Source organism: Podarcis erhardii, assembly GCF_964252035.2.
Source record: "Podarcis erhardii genome assembly, chromosome: 2".
Classification (NCBI taxonomy): Eukaryota; Metazoa; Chordata; class Lepidosauria; order Squamata; family Lacertidae; genus Podarcis; species Podarcis erhardii.
This window is the reverse complement of record NC_138498.1, coordinates 113,236,599-113,259,880: the sequence shown is the minus strand read 5'-3', so window position 1 is coordinate 113,259,880 and position 23,282 is coordinate 113,236,599. Positions and strand designations below refer to the sequence as shown.

The window sequence follows — 23,282 nt, the reverse complement described above, 5'->3', positions numbered from 1 at the left end:
TTGTACATAAGAACGTAAGAAGAGCCTGCAGGATCAGGCCAATGGCCCGTCCAGTCCACATCCTCTTCTTACAGTGGCCGACCAGATGCATGTTGAGTTATAAACAGTGCTAAGAATCCCTGAAGTGTCATTTCCCATATACCACCCATCGAGTCTTCATCCAGCTCTTTCCACGAGAGCCATTGCCAGAACCTTATGACTCCAAACAGATAACAGCAAGTTATATCAACCTTTCCAACTTTGTTTTCCCCCCAAAATTTTTTATTAGTTTTCACAATATTATAAACAAACAAACAGACAAGACAAACAAACATAAATCATAGCCTTATTGAAAATTACAGTTATTAACTTTGTTAAGTGACTTCCTCGCTTCCCCTTGGTTGGATTTCATTGCATGTCCTTTTAACGGTTTTCCAAATCCCAATTTTTATGAAATTTAACTTAAAACATTAACATCCTTAGATCTTCACCTTATGGAATTAAACATATTAATTCACTTAGCATAAATAAAATCCGAAGCCCATTAAGTATCTGCAAGCTATTTTCAGTTAGTTTAACTTAACAAATTTAACTAAATAATCATTAAATTTATTCCACTCTTCCTGATACTCCTCCTCCTTCTGGTCGCGGATGCTTCCGGTCAGGTCGGCTAGCTCCGAAAATTCCATCATCTTCATCTGCCATTCTTCTATTGTTGGTAATTCTTGGGTTTTCCACTTTTTAGCTAACAAAATATGAGCAGCAGTTGTGGCATACAAAAATAATTTAACATCTTTCTCGGGCAATTCCAAACCTGTTATTCCAAGAAGAAAGGCCTCTGGTTTCTTTATAAATGTATATTTCAACATTTTTTTTCCAATTCATTATAAATCTTTTCCCAGATTTCACCTTGGGACAAGTCCACCACATATGATAAAAGGTTCCTTCCTTTTCTTTACATTTCCAACATATATTGTCACCATTATGATATATCTTTGCTAATTTTACAGGAGTCAAATACTATCTATACATCAGCCAGCTCTTTCCATGAGAGCCATTGCCAGAACCTTCTGACTCCAAACAGATAACAGCAAGTTATATAAACCTTTCCAATTTTGACGGGATGCAACCAGCAGAAATGTAATCAGTTCTTTATTTAAAGCATCTGTCTTGAAAATTGTTGATAAAGATTTTTTGGGGTGTACACTGAACCGTTTGTTTGTGGAACAAACTTAATAAAGAAGCATATGAACTCATGTTGGCAATCATGACAATCATCATCTTATCTCTTTGCACAACATCAACAGAGTTTTGTGTTCGGGACCCAATCCTTGGCAGAGAGCTTCTATCACAAGTACTTAATTTGATAAAGTTAATGGTTTTCACATGTCCTAGAACAGAAGGCCTGCCACTCATAGGTTTGGAAGCTAGTGCTTTGCTTTTAACTTTCTTGTAGAAGAAGCAACGAATCCAACTAGCCTTTGGAGCAACTCTGTGAACAAGTTGGAATAGGCCATTTTCCCTTCCTATTACAGATGGAGCAAATTGTTCTTCAAAGTTTCGGTTTTCTTCAAAGGGCTCTTCAAAGACCGGGTGTCCATTTTTTGAAAGATAATAATCAAGTGGTTTGTTTTTCAATCCGACGTGCTTTCTTTCTTAACACTTTGATGGTTCTTATGTTTCCAAACTTTCATTTGCTAAGCACATTTCGCACACTGAGGTGTTGGTCTGCTATTCATCTAGTACAGTGGAACCTTGGGTAAAGAACTTAATTCGTTCTGGAGGTCTGTTCTTAACCTGAAACTGTTCTTAACCTGAGGTACCACTTTAGCTAATGGGGCCTCCTGCCGCCCCCGCCCGATTTCTGTTCTCATCCTGAAGAAAAGTTCTTAACCTGAGGTACTATTTCTGGGTTAGCGGAGTCTGTAACCTGAAGCGTATGTAACCTGAAGCGTCTGTAACCTGAGGTACCGCTGTACAAGAGAACCTCTGTTTCAAATGTTGTGGGTCAAACCTTCAGACCCTTTCAGTAGTTGTGTCTTCTTTTTACTTTCTAGGGGGTTGCTCGTTGGTGAAGGCAGCCTGTTGTTGAGCAGAAAGGCGAGAAGCTATCACCATGATGTTTGTGTTTTCTTATGGGAGCCAGTGTGGTGTAGTGGTTAAGAGCGGTAGATTCGCAATCTGGTGAACCGGGTTCACTTCCCCGCTCCTCCACCTGCAGCTGCTGGGTGACCTTGGGTTGGGCTAGTCACACTTCTTTGAAGTCTCTCAGCCCCACTCACCTCACAGAGTGCTTGTTGTGGGGGAGGAAGGGAAAGGAGAATGTTAGCCGCTTTGAGACTCCTTAGGGTAGTGATAAAGCGGGATATCAAATCCAAACTCTACTTATCAAGAAAGCACCCATGGCATCCAAAATGATTGTATTTTTCATCTCCTTTGGCTTTCAGTTACTTTTACCAACTCCTTTCTTTCTCTGCCCCCTGCTGGTGCCTCCCCCTCCCCCTCAACCTTCTGGTACTTTTTGTCCTCATGTTACCTGTCTTGCTTTTGCTTCTCTCTCCACACCTTTTGTTTTCTCTTTGCCTCTTCTTTGCACCTTTCTCAGTCATAGAATCATAGAACTGTAGAGTTGGGGGGGGGACCATGATGGTAATCAGGTCCAACCCCCTGCAATGCAGGAATCTCGACTCAAGCATTCCTGACAAAATGGCCGCCCAACCTCTGCTCAAAAACCTGAGAATCCGGTTCAGAATCCAAAGGTTCCGCTAGGAGTCAGTCTGACAGGGCCAAGGCAGGACACGAGGCAGGAAACCAGGCAAGGACAGGTACAGGATCTCGGGCATACAGCAATGTTGCCCCTGCAACCTGGTGTGGGGTCCGACAGCCTTTGTCGGGGTAACAGCTGATCCTGATCCCCCGGTAACTCACCTCCCTGTTTCGCCCAAAGGCGAGCACTCCTCCTGCGAGTACTCAGGTCTCTCCTTCTCTCAGACCTGAGTCTCTGCAGCTTGGGAGATATCAGTGGGTTACTAGACCCAGGGGCCGCCTCAGCCTCCCCTGACCAAGCTGGTGGTGGAGCAGTTGTAAGTGATGGCCCAGCTGAAGGCAACGAGGTAATCCCCGCATCTGGAGCCAGGGCAGGATCAGGCCCCTGACTCAGCCCAGCTGGTGCTTGTTGCAGGGGCACCTGTGCAGACTGGGACTCTTCAGGATCAGGCCCCAGACTTGGTTCAGATGATGCCTGAGGCAAAGGATCCGGTGCAGACTAAGACTTCTCTGGTCCGAGCCTGAGTCCCAGGCCATCACAAAGCCATTGGTTCTAGTCCTACCCTGCTCATGGCGCATTTGTTGTGGACCCGTGCATCTTGTCCGCCATACAAAGGCAATCATTATTGCAGAAGAGGGAAACATTTGGCTATCTGCATGATGAAATCTAATTAAGTGCTTAAATGAGCTGGTGCTGACAAGCCTCCCCCCTCTCCCCCTGTCATATGCTTCCCATATTTTTGATAAAATTTGCTTGTTCAATTTGCAACTATTTACCTTTGGTCTGTTCCAGCTTCCAAAACCTTTTTACATAAACGGAAAATGTGGGAACATTACATTCAGGCCATCACACATATGTAAATGTCCAACTCCAACTCCTTGAAAGATCCCATCAATGGGGTCTCCAAATTTTTTTACACATCACTTGGGAAGACAGGTGAACTAATGCCAGTGTACTAGAAGAAGCAAAGATCACCAGTGTCAAAGCAATGATTCTTCAATATCTACTTCGTTGGACTGGTCATATTGTGCGGATGCCTGATTGTTGTCTTCCAAAGCAACTACTCTATTCCAAACTTTAAAATGGAAAGCGTAATGCTAGTGGTCTACAAAAGAGGTTTAAAGACTGTCTCAAGGCAAATCTTAAAAATGTAGTATAAACACCGACAACTGGGAAGCACTGGCCTGTGAGCGCAGCAACTGGAGAACAGGCTTTACCAAAGGTGTGATGGACTTTGAAGACGCTTGTACTCAGGATAAAAGGGAGAAACATGCTAAGAGGAAGGCACGCTTGGCAAACTCTCACTGTGATCAACTCCCGCCTGGAAACCAATGTCTCCACTGTGGAAGGATGTATGGATCCAGAATTGGCCTCCACAGTCACTTATGGACTCACTGTTAAGGCCGTGTTCATGGAAGACAATCTTACTCAGCTACGAGTGATCTCCAAAGAAGAAGAACATATGTCAATGAGTCATTACAGAACAGGCCATGTGCCCACCCTGGGCAACCTCACAATAGCACATTGTTTTGTTTTTAGTTCATGTATTGGTGATCTACAAGGGAAGAATTCTGTGTTGATCACTGTGTGTAGGTGCCTGGAGGAGGAGGGGGAGGAAGGAATTGGAGCTATTTCTGTTCTGAACATGGAAGCATGTTGGAATGGCTGTGAATGAGTAGAGCTAGTAACATGGCGCTGTCCATGCTAAATGCATCGCTTTACCTCTCATCTCAAGGCCAGGTGTACAATAAATGTGGAGTTGATAAATTTCGTCCTTGTGGAACAGAGGACACACGTGTTGCCAAACCAGGAGTAGCCTGCACACCTGTTATAATCACGGATGGCTTCTAGGATTCTAGACCAAGGGTACCCGGAGTGCGTCTGGGGACCGTCAGAGGTCTATGAGCTTCATTCAGGTGGTCTGCAGTGGCAACTCTGTGGGGTGACATAGCTTTGTGTGTGTGAAAAACGTTGTGTGTGTGGGGGGGGGATGGTGGATCAAGTCAAAAGACCATCTGGCCCAATATTGCATTCTCACACTGGCCAACCATAGTTCCAGTTACAGATAGGTAGCCGTGTTGGTCTGCCATAGTCAAAACAAAAAATTCCTTCCAGTAGCACCTTAAAGACCAACTAGTTAGTTCTAGGTATGAGCTTTCGTGTGCATGCACACTTCTTCAGATACACTGAAACAGAAGTCACCAGACCCTTCTGGCCAACCATGTTCTGGAAGCCCAGGGTGGAAAAGCACTCTTTGTTCCCGCCATCTGGTATTCAGACTGACAGGCAGGGAAAATACATAGTGCTCAAGGCCAATAGCCATTCATACCCTAATCCTCCATAAATTTTGTTCTCTGCTTAGGAGGGCGGACATTTTCTCTTTAGGTTGTTACTGTAGGCTCAGATTTTCACCTCAGTAGGCGGAACATAGTCAGGGATAAGGACCACAGAATAAACATTGCAACTGAAAACAAGGAGATGGTTTATTGATGCAAAACGCTCAGTACAGTACAGAATTGATATTGTAGACCAGCGGGTGCCCACTTATTTTGGAAGAGGGCACATTTCAAGTTTTGAGGGAGTGCTGTCGGTACCAGTAACAAAATGGCTGCAACAGGACCACAACAAAACATGGCTGCCATAATACAATATGAGAGGGAATACAGTCGTGATGAAGCCTTTCCCTTAACTGTATTTTCATACTAGAAGAGGCTTAGCCTGTTGGATTTCTGCCTGCCAGACCATTGTTAAAAGCACTGTTTTTCCCACATGCCAATCTCATGCAGCTGCACGGGAAGTGCCAAAACAACTCCTCTTTTTCGGGGCATTGGGGGTGATTGGGGAGGGGGCTGTGAGGAGATTCAGCAGCTCAGTTCAGCTCCTTGCCCGACCAAGAAAAAGGGCCGGATTTCCTCCCCAAAGAAGGACGCTTCCGGGAAAGTGAAGATCAAGACATCTCCTTCGACATCAAAAAATCCCACAGAACCCCTTTCATAGTCCAGAGTCACCCGGATCTTCCTGAGCTCATGATTTAAGAGCAAAGGCGTCCGCTCAGGGGCAGTAAAAGCCCAAAGTCCATACAATGAGCCAACTATGGCTTTCCCGACAGCCCAGATTCCTACACTGGGTTGAAGGCTGACCTGTCCCTTCCTCGTGGTCGACTCGCGTGCCACCCCCACTGCCCACGTGGCATTTTTCTCTCCCCCAACTTCCACTTCCCACCATTTTCTTACTGCACGGAATCTCTCGCTGCCCAGCACGTAGGTCTTCGGATCAAATCTCTTTGGGCTGTCGGGCAGATTTTGCCTTTCTCCTCCACACCTCACACTCTTCCCATCTTCAGAGAGAATGAGGTAGTGATTTGCTGTTTCTGGATCCAAAACTATATTCACTGTAAGAGAGAGAGAGATTCACACACAGAGAAAGAGGGAGCCGGGTCAGTGTTTGAATTACAGGGCAAGATGCATGTGTGGATCTATCTTTTGTGGTACCCTATAGTTTTTTTATATGCCTGTTGTCTTTGTCCATGGAGTTTTCTGGGCAGGGATACTGGAGTGGCTTGCCGGTTCTTGCTCCAGGTTTTTTTGCTGGAGGAGATTCTTGAGAGTCCCATGGACTGCAAGAAGATCAAACCTCTCCATTCTGAAGGAAATCAGCCCTGAGTGCTCACTGGAAGGACAGATCCTGAAGCTGAGGCTCCAATACTCTGGCCACCTCGTGAGAAGAGAAGACTCCCTGGAAAAGACCCTGATGTTGGGAAAGATGGAGGGCACAAGGAGAAGGGGACGACAGAGGACGAGATGGTTGGACAGTGTTCTCAAAGCTACCAGCATGAGTTTGACCAAACTGCAGGAGGCAGTGGAAGACAGGAATGCCTGGCGTGCTCTGGTCAATGGGGTCACAAAGAGTCGGACACGACTAAATGACTAAATAACAACAATAGTTTTTTGTGTTTAGGAAGCTACTGAGGGGGTTATGGGTTGGCTACAGTTTGGAGGGGTGGGTGGGAGTCAGGGCTAGGAAATGGCAAATTACCAATTTTTGGTTTCTTATGTTTTCTACTCCTGAATTCAGTTCTCCACATTTTCACATTGCTTTGCAAATTCTTTTCTTTTTTTAAGTACTCATGAGAATCCATCTCTGTTGCTAGCTAACGCTAACACTTTTTTTTTTTTTTTTTGCATGTTTGTACACATTACATCCTTGGAGAACTGCGCTGCGCAAAATTTGGAGGAGTGCAAATTTCAAAGGGATTTTTTTTTAAAGCACTCATGAAAATCCATCCGCGTTGCTAGTGCGAATTTCTCCTAACACATTTTTTTGCATGTTTGTACACGTTGCATCCTTGGAGAACCATGCTGCAAAATTTGGAGGAGGCTGACATCGCAATTTGCATATACTTTCAGGAAGTGTGAATTAGGTATGATTCACCTTTCAGTGTGAATTGACCTGAATTTCTCCCCATCCTTAGTCAGAGTGGAGCTTATGGATTTCGTTAAGGTGGTGAGGCTCAGAGGGCAGTGGAGACTGCATTCCTACACTTGCTAGCTTGGAAATGAATCCTTCTGAACTCCATAGAACCTATGTCTGGGCAGACCCAGGTAGGATTGATCTGTTTATCTCCATCTGCTGGTGGGAGGGTGAATAGCCTCCGGAACTGTGAAGAAGGAAGGAAGGAAGGAAGGCCAGAGGGAAGAGGGAAGAGAAGAAAAAGGAGCAGGAGAGAGTTTAAAAAAGAGGGAGGGAATGGCTCACACTCCTCTATGCTCTCTGATGGGTTTTTATTAGGTAAGTGTGGGAATATATTAACTATATTTTATCCCTCCACAGACACATATGCGTGAGTTAGCAAACAAAAGAATCAGCTTATTGTCTGCTTATAAAGGGTGGAGCTGAGCAGAGTTTAAATCCCAATTTAGGCAGTTTAATTCAAATCATAGGAATTAGCCGTTAGGGGGATCTCCTCCTTTGCTTCCCCTGTTTATAAAAAAGAATAAAAAAAAAACAATAAAAAACATGCCACAGACTGAAAAGTAAGTTTAAAACATATAATCATCCTTAGCAGCAACAGCATTAAAGATAATACTTGTATTTTTAAAAAACAAACAGCTTCAGGCATTAAAGATAATACTTGTACACTTCCGGGTTAGCGCCAACGTCTAATGGCGGATTCCCTCCGAGCTCCAGAGGGAATCGGCTCTGCAGGGATCGGGTTCTACCGCGCCGGCGACGCGGGGACCCTTAGAAACCACAGGTGTGGAAGCCTGTGGACTTGGTGACTCGGCGGGCACCATTTGCGCCCCCCGACCTGCGAAGGAGCCTTTTTAAAGGCTTCGGAACGGGGGACGGGAGCGGCGCGGTGCTGAGAGTCCTCTGCTTCCCCTGCGGAGTGAAGCCGCATGCCATGGACGGAGAGCGCTGACTTTTTCCTGAGAACATTCGGACTAAAAAGCAACAACCCGTGAGTAATATAGAAATTGGACTTAAAAAGAATTTTTTGGTTTTGGAATTTGGTACGACTGGGGAAGATACAAAAAGGAAGTCCGTCTCCCCGTCTTGTAGACTACTTAAAGCAAGGACTAAATAACTAAGGTCGAGAGAACATTCTTTATTGTGATTGAACAAAGTTATTAATTTAACGATTGGACAGTATAAGTAATTTTGCTGGAGGATAAGAGTGGATTTTGAGAGCTGCGCAACCCCCCGGGACCCGGGAGTGATCAGCGAGAGAGCCTGTTGGAAAGATACAGAAGACTTTGACAGCTGTCAAAATTAGCTGTCAAAGTTGAGGAATACAAAGTAACATTGTTTTTGCTGCCTTTGCCAGTTGGATTTGTTACATTTTGGTTATAAATTGACGAATAATAAGTTATTTTGTTTTTGGGACTGGAATTAGAAGGATAGTAAATATCCACAATCCCTCTAGAGGGGGTTTTGGGACACTGCAAGAATGGCTGGAAGTGGAAAAATACTCACTGAGTTGAACAAGACTTTTTATCTCTTGGGAAAGCTTCAAGAACAAAGTAATATTTTGGCTACAGGGGTCATGGGACTGAATGAAACAGTAAACAACTTTACTGGAAATGGAAGGGACTTAATTCAAGTCTTTGTTTATGAACCAAAAGCCCCTGTAGCGGAAATAAAAGACTTTGCAGCTGAGCAGGGGAAAAAAATTGAGAAATCTGAGAAAGTGGAACAAGTGGAAGAGAAATATGAGGATCTGGAGGGAAAGGAAGGAGGAGTTATAATGTTGCAGAAGGCTAAGGAAGGCCAGAGGCCTGGCAGGAAGGTCACAAAGGAAAATAAGAACTGGATAATGAAGATTTGGCTTGAATTGGAGAAGGAAGAATGGAGAGACTCATCTAGATGGAGACCTGAAGACTTGTGGATTACAAATTTGATTAAGATGGATGTTCGAGTGCTTGGGACATTTAAATTCATGAATTTTTCCAAACAAGGAGGCCCGGCTGGAAGAAATATGGACTTTTTCGGGACTGTGCTCCTCCGAGACTCGGGCCTTAATATGAAGGACTATCCAAAGAACCGGCAAAGAGGAACAGAGAGAGACTTAAAAGCCTCTGATGTGAGATCGCCAGGCTGATAGCATATGGACTGATGGACATTGGTTTGGGGATCGAAACTGGGAAAGGGAGGGTGGGGTTTGATTAATCCAAAGGTTGTATAAATACTTTTTTTATATATATTTCTTATTTGGTATTTTGGGTTTGGTATTAATATAAAATTGGGAAATTCGTGGAAGGGAATCTGGGTCGACCTGGGAAAAAGGGTTTAAGTAGAAGGACTGATATAATAATGAAATAAGGTAAAAATTTAAGAACTTGTTGAACTAACATTTGGAATTGGAATACAAGAAGGGGAGGCGAGAGGAAGTCGGGGGAAATAAGGTATAAGAAAATAAGGACTGAAAGTATACTTGTTTAGTGTTTTCTGTCTTTTTGTGTATCTGTCTTATTTGAAACTCCAATAAATATTATATTAAAAAAAAAGATAATACTTGTATTTACAAAAAACAAAACAAAAACAGCTTCAGGCATGCACCCGAATTTGGAGCAAGTGGAGGCATGTCTGCCTCCATTGTTGGTTGATGGAAGAGAGAGAGAGAAGGAACAGGAAATATTTATTGGCTTCTTCCCCCTCAGGAGGGAAGGGGAAATGACACCACACACTGCTCTCTCTACCAATTATATTTCTATGGTCTGTGGCCTATCAGCAAGACAGCTCTATGGTCTTAACTCCTTCACATGCTAACTAGTAAGTATGTGCATTATTACTGTAGATTTGACCACAAAATCTCCCCCACACATTCTCTCTCACACACAAATAGGAAAAAAAAAAATGTCCCCAAGCAGCGTACCTGATTCTATCTTCCCAAGTCTTCCCGAGTTGCTCTTCTCCCTCATGATGCACATTTCACCTTGTTGTATGCTCTCTGGCGTTGAGGAGGGCAGGACAGAGCCAACTGCAGCAGCAAGGAACATGATTAGTTGGGGACATCTTTAAGAAATGGCCAAGTAAGACACCTAAAAGTTGACTGAGGTTGACTGAGGGAAATGATCAGGGATCAACCAAAGCAAAACTGATGTTCCTCCCAGGAGGTCCTGCCTAAGGGAATTTTACGTTGAAAACAGCAAAGTATTGTTAAAGGCAAGGTGTGAGGAGGCAAGGCACAATGCGGGAAATTCAAGGAAGTGACCAAGATGTGGACTGCATGCCCATCAGGAAAGGACCTTGGAAATTGCCACAAGCAAAGTACAGGTGTCCTCCTTTTACAAGTTTTCTTGCGCTTAAAGGACTGCACCCTCTCATGGGAGAGAGAGAGAGAGAGAGAGAGAGACTTTGTATTGAAGCCTTGTAAAGAACCTTTTAATGAGGGTGAAAGAGGAGAGCGCAAAATATGGTCTGAAGCTCAACATCAAAAAAACGAAGATCATGGCCACTGGGCCCATCACCTCCTGGCAAATAGAAGGGGAAGACGTGGAGGCAGTGAGAGATTTTACTTTCTTGGGCTCCATGATCACTGCAGATGGTGACAGCAGCCACGAAATTAAAAGACGCCTGCTTCTTGGGAGGAAAGCAATGATAAACCTAGACAGCATCTTAAAAAGCAGAGACATCACCTTGCCCACAAAGGTCTGTATAGTTAAAGCTATGGTTTTCCCTGTAGTGTTGTACGGAAGTGAGAGCTGGACCATAAAGAAGGCTGATCGCCAAAGAATTGATGCTTTTGAAATATGGTGCTGGAGGAGACTCTTGAGAGTCCCATGGACTACAAGAAGATCAAACCTATCCATTATTAAGGAAATCAGCCCTGAGTGCTCACTGGAAGGACAGATTCTGAAGCTGCGGCTCCAATACTTTGGCCAGCTCATGAGAAGAGAAGACTCCCTGGAAAAGACCCTGATGTTGGGAAAGATGGAGGGCACAAGGAGAAGGGGACGACAGAGGACGAGATGGTTGGACAGTGTTTTCGAAGCTACCAGCATGAGTTTGACCAAACTGCGGGAGGCAGTTGAAGACAGAAGTGCCTGGCGTGCTCTGGTCCATGGGGTCACGAAGAGTCGGACACGACTAAACGACTAAACGACTAAACAACCACAACAACAAACCACATTTTACTCTGGAGATCTTACGTCTGAGCAGGCCCAGATAGGGTTGAACCACATACCCCACATATCTGTTGGTGGGAGGGGGGAAGAGCCCTTGGGCTGGGAAGGGGAAAAGGAAGGAAGACCAGAGGGAAATGAAAGTCGGGGAAACGGAGGGACAGGACAGAAGGTTTCTTAAAAAGAAAGAAAATGGGTGGGCGAAAGGAAAGGGATATTCCCCCCCTTTATTTGTCTCACAAACACAAAAAATCAAAAGTCACAAAGCAACGTACCTGATGACACTCTCCGGAGTGCTCCCAAGCTGCTCCCCTGCCTCCCTGTCCTGACGTCCCCCTCCCTCATGCTTGCTGACCTCAAGGAGGGCTGGAAGGAATCACCTGCAGCAGCAGCAAGCAACATAACTGGTTGGGGGCATGCTTAAGAAACATTCAACTAAGACGCAAACAGTTGTGCTCTGGTTGGTTTAGGGACGCGATCGGGGACCAACCGAAGCAATACTGGGGAAAATAGTTCAGGGTTCTTCCCACTGAATTTTGCGCTGACAACAGCCAAGTGTTGTGAAGGGTTGGGGGTGGGTAGTGGGAGGAAAGGCACAGGGCAAGAAGTGGCAAAGGTGTGGACCACATGTGCAGCTGTGGGAGACCTCAGAAGCTGCTATGGGGAAGGACAGGTGTCCTACAAGCAGGGGTGTACAAAGTGGGGGGCGGAGGGGGCCGGCCTGTTAGGATTCTTGCTCTGTGTTCGGAGTCATGGGATGGTTGTCTATCACATGACGGTGTATGTTTTCATTCCACAGAGTGGGAAGTGATGGAGACAGGATGTTTATATTACTGTATTCCGTGGAGTGGGACTATTGTCCTTTGTTCTTTCTCCCTTTGCTGTCTGATGAGAAAGAGGAAGGAGCAAAGGCAGAGTGCTCCGAGTGTATTATGTGTAAATAAAGTAGATTAGCCAAAATGCTGAGCTACTGAGTTCTGTTACGTGAACTACAAATACTCTGCAGGGTCGTGAGTGTGCTGATGCCTCTTGGTATCAGTCGCTGTGATGTTCGGGCAGAAGAAAGCTTTTGAAGCTCCCGAACGACTGACCAGGAGGGAGAGAACATGTTAGTCGGACATGTGCCTCTACCAGGGTCCCACACGAGTGTAGAATGATCACAACAGGGCCTCCCCAGGTGCCACTCTGGGGGTGTGTGCTGTAGAGCAGTCAAGGGCATGCACAGTCAGTATGGGCACTGCTCACACGGCATCAGTATGAGCTGCCGCTCTCTCGCGCCATCCATATGTGATGCCGCACATGTGCAGTCCATATGGATGTCGTGCGCGTGCCACCGGGCGGTTTGCCCCGCCCCTCGGCGTCCCGCCCTGGGTGCTGGAGAGGGTTCCTCTGCCACTGCCTACAAGTGGTGGGGAGGGCAGGAGAAAGGGAGCATGAGCACTGGCTCTGATGCCTCTGATGCCAGGTATGACTCAAGGCTTCATACCAGCGCAAGCACCAACTCTATGGGAATGAGGACACCTCAGCTCCCCATCTGTGGGGATTGTGCTGAGCCTCCCCAGTCTTGAGAGGCTGGGCCATGGCGGCAGCCCTGATGGGCTTCCCTGTGGTGATGGCAGGCCCCACCAGGCCTCCCCACAATGGTGGAGGGCCCCACTGGGCCTCCTCCTGACTTACGTGACATCACACATGCGTGTTGCACTTCTGACGTCATGAGCATGCAACGAGGCGCCCCCTCCCCCATGTTGGGTAGACCTTGGCGCCTCTGCTTACCAGCAACCTGCAAATATACTTTTCTAGCATTTTCCTTCTACCGTATTTTTCGCTCTATAGGACGCACCCGACCATAGGACGCACCTTGTTTTAGAGGGGGAGAACAAGAAAAAAAATTCTCCCCCTCTCTGCGCAGCGCCCCTTCAGTGAAGCAGCAGGAGAAACAGAGCCCCTTCCATTTCTCCTCCCGCTTCGCTGAAGGGGCGCCGTGCAGCTCTCCCTCTCTGCTGAAGCCAGGAGAGTCTTGCTCTCCTGGCTTCAGCAAAAGGAACCCGAAGCCTTTGGAGCGCAGCTCGAGGTCCCGCTGCGCTCCAAAGGCTTCAGGCAGCTATCCCTGAAGCCTGGAGAGCAAGAGAGGTCGGTGCGCACCAACCCCTCTCGGTCTCCAGGCTTCAGCAAAAGCAATGCGAAGCCTCCGGAGCGCAGCGGGAGCGCTCCCACTGCGCTTCGGAGGCTTCGCGTTGCTATCACTGAAGCCAAGGAGATTGCATTTGCTCCATAAGATGCACACACACTTCCCCTTAATTTTTGGAGGGGAAAAAGTGTGTCCTATAGAGTGAAAAATACGATATATCCCACCCACAGACACATATATGTCCCCTCACCAACTTACACTCTCTCTCTCTCTCTCTCTCTCTCTCTCTCTCTCTCTCTCTCTCATTTACACACACAAATCCCCCTATAAGTAACAAAGCAATGTACCTGATGATACCCTCTGGAGTTTTCTCGAGCAACTTCTCTCTTCATCTTGTTGCACACTCTCTGTCCTTGAGGAGAGTAGCAACGAGTCAGCTGCAAGAAGAAGAAATTTGATTGCTTGCAAGGTGCCCTTAATAAATGCTCTTCTAAAGGCTTGTCAACCCTTCCATTTGTCCCCTGCCTAGAAAGGATGCATCTGGGTGATTTTGGGCTTGCCCTGTGCTTCCCAGGCATGGCTCTGAGAGGTTTTGCCTTTGCCTCTCTGCTTTCTCAGGGAAAACCTGCTCTATGGTGATAAATTGGAACAAACGACCATCTGCAAATGAGAGAATGTGGGCCTTAGCTCTGAAGACTGCCGGGGCACAGTCACTGCCCTACCAGTTGTTAATAAAGAGCCCCTTCTGCATCTCATGTTAACTTTTACCAAGAAGAATCTTTGATATTGAAGAGAATTTCATTAAGGGCTATACAGAATGTACCAATATTTGTTTGCTTGTCAGATGTGAACCCTTGCCATTAGCACAAATACCCCTTCTTGGTCTTACCCAAGCACCCCCTCCCTTCAAAATCCTCCCATCTCATTAAATCCCAGAATATTACCCTTATTCTGTACTTCTTCCAGGGACTCTGTTATGAAGAAGAAAGAGGGAGAAATTTATTTATTTTATTTATTTAAATCATTTTTATTGATTTTTCCATGTATACCACTTCTAACAATATATTTTTAACAATTTTTCATATTTTGACCCTCCTCCCCTGGACTTCCCTCATACTCCCATTTTGTTTTATTTCCATATTGTTCACCCTGCGTATTATTTCCCCCAAAATTTCTCAATACATATAGTCTCATTTTTCGTTGTATACAGTTGTGATTGTTTACTCAAACCCTGCCAATGAGTCCATTTCTTCATGTTGCCTCCTCATATATGTTGTAAATGGTTCCCATTCTCTTTTAAAGTTATGAGGCAGAAATTTAAAACCAGACCCCGATGCACTGAGCAGATATGTCAAACTAAATTTTCCTGCTTTGATTGGGACATAACTTTTTGGGTTTTCCTTGTGGTAGGGTTGCCATATTTCAAAAAGTGAAAGTCTGGACACAAAGGTTATTGACCTTTTTGAAGAAAATGGTTGAACTTTTTTTTTTTGAGCTATTTTAATAACAGTTTGCCAAAATGTACATTTTCAACATAAGTTGCCATTTCAGTGATTGCTGCCCGAAGACTGTTTCTGACGGCTGAATCCCAGCAAGCCATAAAGAGAATCAGAGCACGATGCTTGATTCCTGTTTTGAATCCAAGGCTGTGGCTATGGAAAAATAAGACTGTCTTGGGGTGTCTGTGCTGTGAACCGCTCAATTGTAGGCTCAGATTGTATATACAGTGGTACCTCGGGTTACATACGCTTCAGGTTACAGACTCCACTAACCCAGAAATATTACCTCACATTAAGAACTTTGCTTCAGGATGAGAACAGAAATTGTGCTCTGGCAGTGCGGCAGCAGCAGGAGGTCCCATTAGCTAAAGTGGTGCTTCAGGTTAAGAACAGTTTCAGGTTAAGAACAGACCTCCAGAACGAATTAAGTACTTAACCCAAGGTACCACTGTATGTGTAAATAAACCATATATCCTAAAGACACCACAGTCTTTGCTGTGCCTCATTGGCCTATAGGAAACTCAAACCCTGGTGAAGCAGCCTGGGACCCCTGGAATATTCACTGTTTGGAAATTGGCATGACATACAACTATATTGATATCTATCTATCTATCTATCTATCTATCTATCTATCTATCTATCTCTATCTTTCTATCTATCTATCATCAGTCATCATCTATCCCACATCTATAACACCACACAATAATGTTTGTTACCTTTGAAATTCTTGGTCGCCTTCTCCAAAAAAGGATGCATTCTAGAAAATTTATCTATTTGCTCTTTTAATCCAGGAGGAAAAACTATTGCATCTATGGTTTTATTTTTATTTTTATTACACCTAGGAAGAAGCAAGTGAGGTTTACTGTGATCCATCTGGTCATTCTCAAGTCAATCTTAATTCAGTCGTCAGAATGAAGGAGAAAAGTGGGAGCAGCAGGAAGATACCAAGGGCTCGTCCATGATAGGTTTTTCTTTCATCCCCCCTGGTTTCCCCACGAAATTCCCCACTGTTTACCGCTGAATCGGAACAAAGGTCAGTCGGGGTTTCTGCGGATTGACAGCAAAATAGAAGCAAACATTTATTGGGTTTTCTGCAGATTTATGTTTCTTCCAATTCTGTGGTAAGCAGCAGGTTTTCCCAGGAAAAGCGGCGGGACAAAAGAAAAGCCTCTGAGACCTTTGCTTAGAAATCACAGGAAAGGCAGAAGTGTGGATGAGCCCTGTGATAGCAGCAAATGATATTGTCTGCCCTGTGCCCATTACAAAGACCTATTGCAAACGGGAAAATGAAGTATAATTGGGGGGCGGGGGATAAAGTGTAAATTTACATAAACATTTTTTTCATATAACATTTACATATAAATTATCAATCCGTAATCTATTTTACCTCTCTTTTATTTTTTTAAAAACCAAACTTTACAGTTAAGATGCAGAAATATTTTCAAACTATCTGTCTGAAATTTTGACAGACACATTGCATACCACACCATGTTAAAAATTACAGCTGGGTCAGAAACAGCTGGTTAACTAAGTTGTGATTTGTTGCTGCTTCTGCCTGATCAGAACAGGGTATAAATTGGCCCAATTTGGTCGAGGATCCAGGTGAATCTGGAGCACAACCTTACTGAATATTTTCTCCAACAAATTATGTTTGCACACAAGTAACTAATAAGAGCCTCTCTTTACCCTGGCCTTTGTCATCTAGGAGATGTATTTTAGGACCCACCCTGTTTTCTTGGATTGTAATTTGTTTTAACTATTTTTAATATTGTATTTTAATTCACAAGCTGCCCTGGAACCTGACAGTGGAGGGCAAGTAAGAAATCTAATATTGTGGTTCGAGGACCCGACCCCCGCAATGTGAAATGAATACGCAAGGACACGTGATATAAGGTTAATGGGCAAGAAAAGGCCACAACTTTATTGATTACAGCAGTGAAAAGGTATTGGCTTAGGCATTGGATGTCTAAACTAGGTGGGATTATTCACCAGTAGATGGAGCCTGTTGATGCTAATCCAACTATAGGCTCACCCCTGATGTCACTGAGGGTGGTGCCATGGCCTCCCGCCAAGCAGGCATCGGACAGAATACACAACCGCCAGATTCCTTTAACGGAATACCCAAAAACTGAAGGCATAGGCGATGGCCACACCTAGCCCTTCGACACACCACAACACATTATTCCAATGCCTAACCTACCCACCAATACCACAAAAGTTGTGACGATTGCTACGAGGTAGGCGAAAAAACCAAAAGGCCTAATGCCAAATAGAAAAATTCCTACCAGGCCCCCTGGACAACTAGGGCGATCAACCTAAGGTCCATAGCAAGGCCAATGAACTAAGACCCTGAGCTCAAAGGGAGTGGAGGGTGGGTGACTCGCGACGAGACGATGGCAAAGAATGAGGCCGAGGAGAGGCTGGCGCTGCAGCAAAAGGCTGCTGAAACCGCCCCCTCGGAGGCACCTGATTGGGTGCCTGCCGAGGGGCGTGGGCGCCAGCCAGCTGAGAGGAGGAGGCAGGGGGCTAACGCCCCCTGCTAGGGGCGGAGTTTGGGCTCCCGCCCACAACCACTCCCCTCTCTTCCAGGGAGGAGAGTCTATCCACCACCACCAACATCTCTGATATGATATGAAGTATACAGTAGATGAAGAAATATCATCACTTCTTTCTAAAATATGCATTTTATATGCACCCCTCCGAAAAAATCCTATCCATTTTTGTATGCTGGTCTATGCATCCCCCAATGTGCTTTTTGTAAATTTCACCGCACGAGATACACAGTTTTGGATAAAAAATGCATCACAACATTTGTAAAAGTGTGCAATCAGATTGGTAACTGTTTTCTGATCTGCTTATTGCTCTGTAAACTCTGAATTAGATTGGTTCAAATAAAAGTATAGACCAAATCAATTTATCCCTTACCTCCAAGGAAGGAAATTAATATTATTCATTTTCATATTCATAACAAAGCCACCTACCTTTCCAGCATGCTTCTCATATTCTAGATGGAAGAGACAGAAGGAGAGAAATTCAGTCCCTTGCACCAGTTGCCTCCAGCAGTTTATTACTTTCCCCTTTTCTTTATATATCAACCAAATACTGAAGTGCACACGCCTACTGTAAATACTTCTTACAGTGGTACCTCTGGTTATGTACTTAATTTGTTCCAGAGGTCCGTTCTTAACCTGAAACTGTTCTTAACCTGAAGCACCACTTTAGCTAATGGAGCCTCCTCCTGCTGCCACGCGATTTCTGTTCTCCTCCTGAAGCAAAGTTCTTAACCTGACGTACTATTTCTGGGTTAGCTGAGTCTGTAACCTGAAGCGTCTGTAACCCGAGGTACCACTCTATAGACTTCTACAGACCAATGAACAGCCCTTCCTCAGAGGACAACCTGGACTGTTTCATTGTGCCATCGCTCACCTGCAAGAATTCAGCCACTGGCGGCTTCTGTTTCTCCTCCAGCTGCTTTATTAAAAAACTGCAAAAGCCCAGACATTTGTTTCTAAATTTGAAAATCCCTCTGGATGGGCATGTAGGCCCCCCAAAAGAGGGCATGTCCATGATTTCCAGGAAACATGGCAATCCTAGCTTGAGACTGAGAGGGGAGCTCTCTGCCCCAGAACACCCCCCGGTTAGGCTTCTTCATGAAATGCAGACAGATGGCACACCTGGGATCTTCTGCCAACTGCAAGTGATCCCAGGCTATGCTCTGCTGCTGGCTCCCACCACTGGTGCCACCAGCCTGAGAGCAGATGTCAACTTGCTACCGCTCATGATGTATATTGCTCTACACACAACAGCGAGGGCATGTTTGAATTGGGTAGAAGGAGAACTCAACTGGCCAGTGTTGCTGGTGCCATTGCCAATGCTAGCACAAAAACTCCCTGGATCCATTGTAATTTGGCAGGCTTCATCCATACTGCAGGAGCAGCTTTGCCTGCAAATTCCATCCACTTCTATCAAACCTGAATCATGCAGTTTGATGAAGCTCCAAATCAGAGTTTTGAACAAAATGTGTGGCCAGTGCACATCGCTACTATGAATACTTCTATAAACCAACAGACAGAGTGGTTGGGAGTACAACCCTTCCCTGCAGGACAACCTGGACTATTTTGTCGTACTCTTACCTGCAAGAATTCAGTCGCTGGCTGTTTCTGCTTCTCCTCCAGCTCCTTAATAAGGTCATCAATAGAAGACATTTCCTCAGAGAGTTTTGCAATATGTTGGTCCTCACAGGATTTAATCTCATCATCCAGTTCCTTCAACTGAGCCAGCAGGAGGCGCTCTTGTTCTTCCAGAAACTGGTGCGACTGCTGGAAATCAGCCATGATATTCTGCCTCTCCATGTCTGTCTGCTTCTGCAAAGAGAGAGTCATGGCCAGACAAAAAACGTTTAGATGTCCCTTTGATTCCATATGCGCAAGCTGACTGGCAGGGCAGCTGATGTTTACTTCAGTGCTAACAATGGTACAGAAGTTCAGTCACAGCTGAGGGTGGTAGGCAGGCTGGCTTAGCAGTACACAGCCTCTTTGCTTGGCTCGGTCCTCAGTATTTTCCTGCTGCTCACCTATTACTGATCTATTAGCTGCTTCTGCTGCTCTCTATTCCCTGGCATCTTCATCCTGCCTTGGCCACCTCACTCTGCCTAATAGTAGGGCCGGGAGGAAGTGACGAGAAGGAGGAGGAGGAAGACTGGCTTTGTGGGGTTCATTCTTAAAGGATTAATGCTGGCATGGCTGGACATTTTTGGACTCAAGGACTACATTCGCCCCTAGACAACCCTACCAGTTTTAGCCTGTCCTGCTGAATGTTGTCTAGCCTTGCAGGCAGCTGCTCTTCAAGGTCTGAAGTGGAGACCTTTCCCAACTCTACCACCCAATATCCATTTAACTGATAATGCCAATGATCAAACCTGGGACACTGTGCAAGGGAAGAATTAAGGCCTCACTCTGTCAAGTATAACCATCCTGGAGAGGCAAGAAGGTTTGCACCTACCAGCAGATTCTGGCTTTCATTCTCCCCCTTCAGTTTAGAAGACAGAATTTCTTCTCTCTGTTTGTTCAGGAACTCCAAATGATGCAGAATTTTACCCTGGGGTGGCCGAAAAGGCATTTGGGTTAGTTTTGGCAGCACAGATATAAAGTGTAACAGTCGTGTCTGTTCAAGAAACCAAGAACACGAAGGTTGAAAAGGGTCTATGTGCAGCTTCTAGGAAACTTCCATTCTTAATGAAGAATTAGATTAAATATATGCATATTTATAAAGCTAATGTTTAATATTCTGATTAAATATGGGGGAAACAAGGGGAATCAAAATTATGGGGACACAGTGTAAGAGATAAAATGTTTTCTCATATACCAGGTTTGCACAAAACAGAGTATCTGTATGAGATTCGGCTCCTGGGCCAAGTCAGTCACCCTCTCACATTTTCTGCACCAAACCATGCGCTTTTCTAAAGTTAAACTGGGTACGAACCAAAGTTTGTGGCTGGTGCACAACCCTATTCAGAACTTGCTCTTTTCTTTCTTTCTTTCTTTCTTTCTTTCTTTCTTTCTTTCTTTCTTTCTTTCTTTCTTTCTCTTTCTTTAAAAAAGCTTGCAGTATTCACCATGAAGTGCCACACTTTTAACATTTGGCGTGGAAAGGTGCCTGTACAGCTTGAGTACACCCAGAAATGGTGGGCATAACATCTGTTTCCCAACATAAATTCTGGGACTAGAGAAAATTGGAAACTGCTGGGACCTAGGGAACATCAAATGCTTCCACAAGGCTGGCTCATACAGAGTCAGACCTCTGGTCTGTTTTCTATACCGACAGAAAGTTGCTTTGGGGCAAAGGCTGTCCCCAGCCCTACATAATATTGCTAAGGAATGAACTGGGACCTTCTTCAGTCAAAGCAGAAGCTCTACTGTTGAGCTATGTCCCTCAGACCAGCCTTCCAGCGTTTCCCTGCCCTGATAGTTCTCTGGGCTCCTGGGGCAGGAAAAAGTGGGAGATGGTTGAAATAAGCACTTTTCAAGTTCCCTTGGAACTTCTTGCGAATATTCCTACTACTGAATGCTCAGTACAGTGGTACTTCTGTCTACGAACTTAATTCGTTCTGGAAGTCCGTTCTTAAACCAAAGTGCTCTTAAACTGAGGCGTGCTTTCCCTACTGAGGCTTCCCGCTGCTGATGCCCTTCCACTGTTTTGGCTTCCATTTGTCTTCTGAGGCAAAGTTCACTAGCCGGAACACCTACTTCCTGTTTTGCGGAGTTCGTTGCCCGAATATTTCATTAACAGGACTGTTTGTAGACCAAGGTACCACTGTACAAGATAGGAGCTGCAGGCCTCTCTATCTGGCCTCTCCCCAGGCTGCAACATTCGCCAGCTCCAGTTCACATCCTCAAGTCTTTTTTGCCAGGCTAGAATGTGTCCCTGAACTCCACTAATGCTTCCCACTTACTTAGATGGCAGACAGGGACGGCAATGAGAGCATTTGTAGGAACTAGCCTACTGCAAGAAGGTGAAATTTTCAAGCGTTGCTCTGTCCACTTTTGCCTCAGACCCCAATAACAAGCAGCGTTTGGGACATATACACCCCCCCACACACCCCACCTGAATGTCGCCTAGAGAAAAATGCAGCCCTTGGGCTGAAATATTTTTCCCATCCCTTGAATATCTGAGCATCCCTTGGAAGTCTGGTCCCCAATCCTGCAGCTCCGTACCTGATACTCCTCAAAGGCCTCCTCCTTTGGGATCACCTTGTGGTCCCTATGCTCCTTGGATTTGTCGCACACCACACAGATGGGGGCTTGGTCATCTTCGCAGAAGAGTTTCAGGGGCTCCTGGTGTCTCTCGCAAACCCTTCCCAGCGCTTCCGACCCTCTGGCCATCTGAAGGCTGAATTTCTTGACTATTTCCACAATGCTCGCCAGTTGCTGGTTGGGCCTGACATTCCTTTGCTGACAAGGTTCCCTGCACTGAGGGCAAGAAGCATCTTGGTCCAATTTCTCCCAAACCTCGGTGATGCAGGTTTGGCAGAAAATGTGGCCGCAGTCTATGATCACTGGATCTGTGAAATACTCCAGGCAGATGGAGCATGTCGTTTCCTCACAGAGGTTCTGGACTGGACCCTCATCTGCCATTTCATCTGCCTGAAAAGGGAATAAAAGGCTTAGTTTTATTTCTCCAGTTTCAAGCCACAGGGTGGGCCTTTCCCTCCCTCTGGGTGACTCATAGTCTTTGCAAAAGCAGCAGCATATACAGGAAGAAACTCTTACAGTGTGCAGCTTTCACATCCGTACCATGCATTCAAAGTGCATGATGTCTACCAAAGAAATTTGGCAATGGACGTTTACCCCAAAAAGCTACACTTCCCAGCACCTTTTTTTAAAAAATAAAAAAAAAATCATTTTTCTGTTTCATACATCTCAAATTCTTAACGTTTACTATACTCCTCCCTCCCCTCCAGTGCTTCCCCCAATTTCCGCTTCTGGTTTGTTTCTCTTTTCACCCACTTTGCTATCTCTTAACAGAAAAAGTTATTAGTAACATAACATCAAGCCTAAAAACATAAAAATAAAAGTAAATACACCATCATATTTCACTATCTTCTAAACATTTTCTAATGCTAAAAATGTAAATGTTTATCTAAATCCTGCCATCAAGTCTATTGACTTTCTTTGTTTCTGCAAATATAATATGCATGGTTCCCAAACTTTTTCAAAGTCTCGGCTGTCTTTTTCTCTTAGTCTATCTGCCATTTTTGCCAGTTCTGCATAGTTCATCAACTTCTCTTGCCATTGTTCTTTAGTTGGTGTTTCTCCAGTCTTCCAATTTTGTGCAATCAACATTCTTGCTGCTGTAGTGGTATACATAAATAAAGTCCTCATTTCTTTTGGTATGTCTTGACCTAAAGCACCTAACAAAAAGGCTTCTGGGGTTTTTTACAAAATTATTTTCAACATTTTCTTCAATTCATTGTATATCATTTCCCAGTAGCATTTTACCTTTTTACAATCTCACCACATATGATAAAACGCACCTTCTGTTTCACATCTCCAACATTCTTTCTTTTCGTTTTTATGCATTTTTGCCAATTTAACCGGTGATAAATACTATCTGTACATCATTTTCATATAGTTCTCTCTCAATAATATGCAATCTGTAAATTGCAAATTTACTTTCCACAATTTTATCCAGTCCTGAAATTCTATATTATGACCTACATCTTGCGCCAATTTGATCATTGCTGATTTTACTTCTTCATCTTTGGTCTCCCACTCCAAAAGAATGTT

The 23,282-nt window shown here is 44.8% G+C and overlaps 3 protein-coding genes across 4 annotated transcripts in view; 1 reads left to right on the top strand and 2 right to left on the bottom strand.

The window, feature by feature from the left end:
- Positions 1 to 23,282, top strand: part of LOC309336976 (zinc finger protein RFP-like) — a 194,479-nt gene that overhangs the window by 131,225 nt on the left and 39,972 nt on the right. The window lies entirely within an intron of this gene.
- On the bottom strand, positions 5,205 to 22,184 carry LOC309336781 (zinc finger protein RFP-like). The gene is made up of 10 exons (XM_081853101.1): positions 21,711 to 22,184; positions 19,999 to 20,094; positions 19,131 to 19,361; positions 17,979 to 18,001; positions 15,714 to 15,835; positions 14,443 to 14,469; positions 13,846 to 13,935; positions 11,646 to 11,750; positions 10,122 to 10,226; positions 5,205 to 6,137 (listed from the first exon to the last, which is right to left on the bottom strand). The coding sequence occupies exons 1-10, from the start codon at positions 22,128 to 22,130 to the stop codon at positions 5,608 to 5,610; spliced, it is 1,749 nt and encodes a 582-aa protein (XP_081709227.1). The 5' UTR covers positions 22,131 to 22,184; the 3' UTR covers positions 5,205 to 5,607.
- LOC309336856 (zinc finger protein RFP-like) overlaps positions 5,205 to 23,282 on the bottom strand; it is a 210,231-nt gene continuing 192,153 nt past the window's right edge. The window contains exon 9 of the transcript XR_014154074.1: positions 5,205 to 5,381. The gene's annotated coding sequence lies outside the window, so the exon portion shown is untranslated. The remainder of the gene's footprint in view (positions 5,382 to 23,282) is intronic.